At 58.3% G+C, this 6522-nt stretch overlaps 1 protein-coding gene across 1 annotated transcript; it reads right to left on the reverse strand.

Annotated features, from left to right (window-relative positions):
- Nucleotides 1-1225: 1225 nt before the first annotated feature.
- Nucleotides 1226-5821, reverse strand: LOC310912489 (regulator of G-protein signaling 16-like; the record flags this gene model as incomplete). The annotated part of the gene is made up of 5 exons (XM_083867081.1): nucleotides 5189-5821; nucleotides 3890-3991; nucleotides 3148-3209; nucleotides 1721-1887; nucleotides 1226-1426 (listed from the first exon to the last, which is right to left on the reverse strand). The coding sequence occupies exons 1-5, from the start codon at nucleotides 5677-5679 to the stop codon at nucleotides 1226-1228; spliced, it is 1023 nt and encodes a 340-aa protein (XP_083723207.1). The 5' UTR covers nucleotides 5680-5821.
- Between the last annotated feature and the right edge of the window lie 701 nt (nucleotides 5822-6522).

A 6522-nucleotide genomic window follows, 5' to 3' on the forward strand; every position in this document is an offset into this window, starting at 1 on the left:
ACCCACCCAGGCAGCTGCTGCCACCACTGCTGCCAAGTGGGATCCACACCTCTCCAGGACCCCAAAATTCCTGCTGAGAGGGACTTCCTGAAGAGCTGCCCCCAGGTCTGGGCTGATGATGTGTCACTGAATTCATGGCACTGACTTCCCTCACTCCACAGGTTCCTGGCAAAGTGCTGTGGCTGCAGACTGGTTTCCCCATCCAAGGGAACACCAAGCCCGATTATAAACCCAGGCAAAGCCCTGGCTTTTCTCTCCCATGTGTGAAAATCACGTTTTCCATAGGGCTGCTTACTAAAGTGCCTGCTTGACCTCTCTGTTCCCTGCCTAGGACAAGCTGCCATGTGCTGAGATGCCTTCCACATCTTTGAGGGGAGAGAGACAGCAACACAAGCTGCAAAATATCCTTGCACTGCCTCTGTGGTCCTCTGGCAGCTCTCCCTGCTGCTATTGGTGTACCTCGCTCCACAACTGTGCTACAAATCTGTCTGGTCCCCTGGAATCATTACACAGAAAAGGTGGGAGGCATGCTAAGTGCTACAACAGCTAAAATAATTTAATTTACAAGCTCCTCGGAGCGAGGGACATGCGTGTGTGCTTTCAGCAGTGCTCCTCTAATAAATACAGATATAATAATAATAATAATAATAATAATAATAATAATAATATCAATGACGATAAAATAAATAACAATAATAGGAATAACCGTCGCAGACGTGACCTAAGATTAGGTGCAATCTGAAGGTCGTGGAGCTCAAGCGAGGGATAAAAACGTCACTGCACTGGAAGGAGGTGGAAAGTTTCGATGCAGAGCATGCACAGGACACAGCTGGAGGATGTTGGGATCAGGAGAAGGCGCAGGATCCCTCCAGCTGAAAATGCCGGGGCGCCTCGGGGCTTTATCCCTGCGAGCGGGAGCGGCAGCCTCCTGTGCCGGCCGATTCCGCGGGTCAGAGAGCGGTGGGAGTCTTCGGCTGCGGCTGCTCGGGGGAATCCCATCTCTTCTCCCCGGGCTCGCAGCTCAAACCCGGTTCCTTCGGCCGAGCTGCAAGGGGAGGCTCCGGGCTCCCACTCGGACAGGGAGGAATGCCGGGTCCTGCTCCAGGCGCTGGGGGATCCTGCTAAAATTCCAGCAGTTCGGCCGAAAGCCGGGCACGCAGCCCCGGGCACGCGTGTCCCCGCCCGTGCGCGGCCCCGGCCCGTCCCCCCGCCCGCCGCGCCGGGCTCAGGTGTGCGAGCGCTTGCTGGAGCCGCGGCTGGCCGCCTGCCGGGACATGTCCTGGTACGAGGCGGATTTCAGGAAGCGGGGGTAGGAGTCCTTCTCCATCAGCGTGCGGGTCTTGGCCTGCGCCTCGTTGAAGCAGGCGGAGGTGGCCCCCGAGAGGTTCTTGCGGGTGATCTCCCGCGTTTCGTGGTCGATGTTCACCTGCAAGGCAGCCCACAAACGTTAACTCCTCTCCTGTGTGAGGACAAAAACTGTTTGTAATCCATCTTCAGATGAGGGTGAAGACGCTCACAAACCTTCCTATCCCTTCATGGCTAGACTCATTTTCTGTTCCACCATTAACGGGCCAATTGTGATGGACCCACACGGAGTTAGAAATTAACGCTCTCATGAACAAGAGCTCGTCTCCCCCTGACCCAAAAGCACTTTGATAAAGCCCACCAGAATATTTTGTTCCTTTCCCACCCTATTTGATGCCACAGAAAATGCTCTCACCTCCCTGGGTGCCTCACTTTGGACAAACTCCTCGAAGATCCTGTTGGCTTTGGAGGCCAGCTTGGTTTTCGAGCGGGTCTTTTTGAAGTCCTCGCAGGCCAGCCAGAAGTCGAGGTTCTCCTCGCTGAATTCGGTCTTCAGGAAGGTGTGGAAGGCATTTACCCCACCTGGGGAGGGGACAGAAGAACAGTTAATGGCACAGAAGGGAGGAAGAGCACCAGCAGCAGACACTGCCTGGCGAGCAGCAGCATCACCCTGGGAGCTCAGACCGTGACATCTGCCGATTTCCTTTCCCTCCGGGCGAATTCCACCCTCTGAGACACTGCTAATTGGCCTCTAGACTCCAATAAAATCCTTTCCCACAGACAAGTAATCCTCTGGTTTTATTTATCTGACCTTTCTGTAATGAGGCCTCAGAGTATTTTCTTTACAGCTTCGGAAAAGAGCTAATTCTACCTAAGGAGGAGCGCGCTGACGCATCGGAACGCTGCAGGAGCCCAGCAGCGCTGCCTGGGGTTTGATTTCTCAGCCGAGATCCGGGGGGAACGAGATGCTGAGGGCGGGAGAGTAATTGCAGCAAGCATTTCAAAGCTGTGCTGGGAGGGTGGATTAAGTTACAAAGCTGGAGATGCTCATTAGCCATCACTGCACGTGAGGAAGACTGGGGGGAAAAATTACTCTTGGCTCCAGACTAGCGCTGTGGAAGGACTTCGTCTGGCTGGGGAAGAGCTTTTAAGGTAGACAACTGCTTCTGGATTAAAATTTGGAGCTCCTGCCATTGTGCAGAGCTCGGGCAAGGAGAGGATGATGTGTGGGACTGAAAAAGAGGTCCCACCTCTGGGTCCGGAGGAGCTGCCTGCACAGGGAGAGGGACACAGCATCTCACAGACACACAGCTGATATCAAGGGGGAAAGGCCACGGCTATTCAGTAAAACAGCTGAGTTCCTTCTCCCTGTGGAGGAGCCGTCCCCGGAGGCACAGGTCAGACAGACAGAGGGCAGCAATGCAGTTGTTTGGACAAGCCTGAGGGGAGGTGGCCGCAGCGCTGTTTCCACCAGACACGGAGAGCAGACGCTGCCTTCTCCCCAGTGTGCAGAGAGGGCTGGGTTGGGAATACCATGACGTTCCCCTGGCAGGCTGCTCCTCGTGTGATGCCCATGACAACGCTCCTGTCCCGAGGCAGCAGCGAGACAACACTTCTCCCCAAAAACACCCAGCCAGGAGGAAAAGGTACAGCTTCATGGGGCAGGCAATGACCCCTGTGCCTCACATCTGGGCAGGAAAGGGACCCCTTTCTAAATCCTGAAACACCTCATTCAAGGAGGAGGCAAAATTTCATGGTACGCTGCCTTCAGTCGTGCAGCTCACCACGAGAACATTTGTCCTACACGCTCTCACCGAGAGAAAAAAACAAGATGCTACTCACTTTTGCTCTTGAGGAGCTGGTCAAAGGACTCCCTCCACTCCAGCACCTCTCGGGAGGAGTCTCTGGAAAAGACAAAAGGATGTGAGGCTCGCTGTCCGGCGCTGCGGGATGGGAGCACTTCACTTGTGCAGCTCCGTTAACGGGAGACAGCGGCATTCGGCAGGAGACCAAAGGAGAGGCCAATATCCATTACCTGTGGGCTCTCTTTCCTCTCTCCTCCCTTTCCTTTACTTTCCCTGATGGCTCACCCGACCTCAGCTCCATGCTGCTGGCCAGGAGGTTCTCTAGGGGATGCTCAGAAAAACCCTTTCCTGCCGATGCAAGTCCGGCAGGTTCTCTAGGGAATGCTCCCTTTCTGCTGGTGCCGTTCCAGCAGAGCCTCCTCTGCAGGAAGACCCCCTGCCCTCGGCAGCTGTATTTAGTGTTCTGTGTTTAATGCTGCCTGCATTCCCCGGGGGTAACCCAGCCACGGGTGTGAGGCACCAGGAAGTGCAGGAGCCCCGCGGGTTGGGTTCCTTGCCTCCTGCCAAGGCCCTGCTCTCTGTGCCTAATGCCAGAGCATCCGTTCCCCCGTCGGATTTTATAACCGCTGGAGCTGGGAAGTGATCCGCCTTCCCGGCCCGCCTGGGTGGGACCATGTGGAGGGGGAGCTGCGCAGATGGGCAGGAGCATCCCTCGGAAAAGGCTGTTCCACGGGGACCTGGCCCGGCCTGAACCCGGGGCAGAGCAGTGCTGGGCTTACCTGCGCCTAGAGCCCAGCTGCAGCTTGCTGGAGCTCCCGATCTTGTGTCCCGGCTCGGGTTTATGAAGCAGGATGCCCAAGCGGGTCTTCAGATCCTTGGCTCTGGAGGGGAGGGAGGGAGGAAGGGGAGAGGTGGGATGGCTGGACCATCAGTCTGCTGCCGCCGCTCCCTCGCTGGCAGGGGCTGCACCCCGTGGCCTGGGGGGCACAGCCCTCGCTCCCCAGCTCCAGCCACTTCTTTGCTTTCTGGTGTGTGAAACAAACGCTCCCCACTTGCTTTTCCTGCTCCCTGGCAACCGCGCTCGGCAGCGCATTACGCCCGGGGGACTGTTTTCTCCTGCTCGCTTCCCAGGCGCAGACACATGGAATATAAAGCACGACGAGCTCTTCCCTCTGGAGCAGGTAACAGAGCAGCTGCCGAGTGCCCAGCTGGACCCCCCAGCTCCCCGGAGCTCACCTGCTTCCTTTCCCCATCCCACTCTCTCGGCGGCAGCGCTCCGCTGCTCCCAAACCGCTGGGAAAACACAGCGATTTCTTCCCGCTCGGCAGAGCAGGAGCATCTCCCTCCTGCCAGGCTGCTGCTCCCCTGCTCTCCTTTTTGGGTTGCCCTAGGGTCCCCAGGAGCCTGTCACCAGGCCGTGGAGAGGGCAGCGCTATCCACCCACCCCATGCCTTTAGGAGGCAGCGGCAGCGCTGATGCTCCTGAGCCAGGGGCTGGGATGCTCCTGAGCCAGGGGCTGGGATGCTCCTGAGCCAGGGGCTGGGATGCTCCTGCCTGTCCCCGCGGCTCGGGCACGGAGGAGGCACCTCCCTAGCGGGATCTGTCTGCGGCAGCAGGGCAGGAGGAGCGGCTCCTGTCTGTCCCCAGGGTGTCCCCGAGGCAGAGGGTGGCCCCGCCGCTCTCTGCGTGCCGCGGCTCGTTCGTACAAAAGGAAGGGTTTAAATGTCAAGCCGGCAGCGTGGGGCTTTGCAGGAGGAGCGACGTGTCACTTAACAGTTCGGCCGTGTTGACAAAAACACTCCTGCTGCTGCCGCCGCCGCCAACTCGGAGCAAGTTGTGCAGAGGCAGAGCCGGAGAAACAAACCCTGGTGTGTGTGTACAGCCCTGTCCAGCCTCCTCTCCCTCCGCCTGTTTCCCCTCCAGGGGAGCAGAGGGGATGCAGCCACCACAAAATCACCTGGCTGCGCGTTTCCTGGAGGCCTGCACCCCGGTCCCTGCCCTGACACCACATCGAAGCAGCCCGGGCTGGTCCACGTGCAGTTTTCCAGCGAGCCCTCTGCCTCCCAGAAGCGCCTTACCTTTCCAGGCAAGTGATGGGGAGCGCGGCTACGCCCCGGCACATGCTGAGGGCTGGGCACCCGGGCATCCAGCAACTCATCGGCTCCTCCCGGGGCTGCAACAGGCTGCGGCACCACCTGCCCCGCGGTCCCTGTGCCGGCGGCTGCGGCAGCGGCGCCGAGCCGCGCTTTATATCGGGTGGGAGGCGGGAGAGCGGGGAGGGGGCCCCGGCAGCGCTCCAGCCTCCAGCCAACCAAAAGCTGCTCAGGCAGCGCCCGTGAAGATAAGGGCTTAGGTAAGTTTGTGTGTGCTGCTGAGGGAGGGGGGAGTGGGAGGCCCAGGCTCGTCCTTGAGCATCACAGTCACAGCCGCTTCCTCGAGAACAGGAAAAAAAAAAAAAAAAAAAAAAAAAACCACCAGACTCGTTTCCACCGACGTGTGGAGCCCGCTGAGTAACGCCGGTGGGAGAGCGAGGGACAGCACAGACGCTGCAGAGAGGCGTCAGCTCCATCCCGCTGCCCCAGGGCTCCCAAACCTCCCCGCACTCCCAGCGCCGCAGCAGCGGGGGTTTCAGCAGGGGTTTAAGCCTGCCCGAGGGGTTTAAGCAGGAGGGTTTGTGCTTCCCGGAGAGATGGAGCAGAAGGGTGTCATGTTTCCTCTTCCCTCTTAACGCCACTGCCAGTCCGCAGACGGGATATGTAAGGGCAGTGTCGGGCCCCCTGCGCTGGATGAAGTTGCACTTCTTCATCACGAATTCCCTGCTGGGTGTGTGGTGAGAGAAGGGAAGGGATGCACATCAAAGAGAGCCCAAACCTGGGAAAGCAGCTGATAATGGAGGATCCTGATGAGACCTGAAATTTGAAGGGAGATTAAAAGACGGGGAGAGGTTGGAAGCTGGAGGGGAAGGACTGAGCCAGCAAAAGAGAAAGATGAAGAGAAAGGGTTAAACCAGTGCACACCAGCAAAGCCCAGGGTCTGGTGCTACAAGAAGCAGAGATCCATGAGAGCCAACAGGTCCCTGTGGTGAGGTCAGGCTCACACAGGATCCCAGAGCTGCCCTCCCTGCAATTCCCCAGCTCAGTGGCTCTGGAAGGGAGTGACCTTAACCCTGCCTGCTCATCGGCAGCCAAGCACCAGGCCCCAGCTGCCACTTCCACTCCTCATCCTCTCCCTTCCTCCCTGCTATTCCCAGCTCAGACATTTTTTCCAGAGCTCCAGTTGTCTCCTACCCTTGCTGCCTGCATTCATCACACAGAGCACATTGCCAGAGCATCTCTGCCTTTGCCAGAGCATCTTTCCCAGGAGACATGAACTGTGCCAGGAGAGTGGCAGCACAAAGCCATCTCGGCCCTGG

This window comes from Zosterops lateralis, assembly GCF_965231275.1.
Source record: "Zosterops lateralis genome assembly, chromosome: 9".
NCBI classification, from domain to species: domain Eukaryota; kingdom Metazoa; phylum Chordata; class Aves; order Passeriformes; family Zosteropidae; genus Zosterops; species Zosterops lateralis.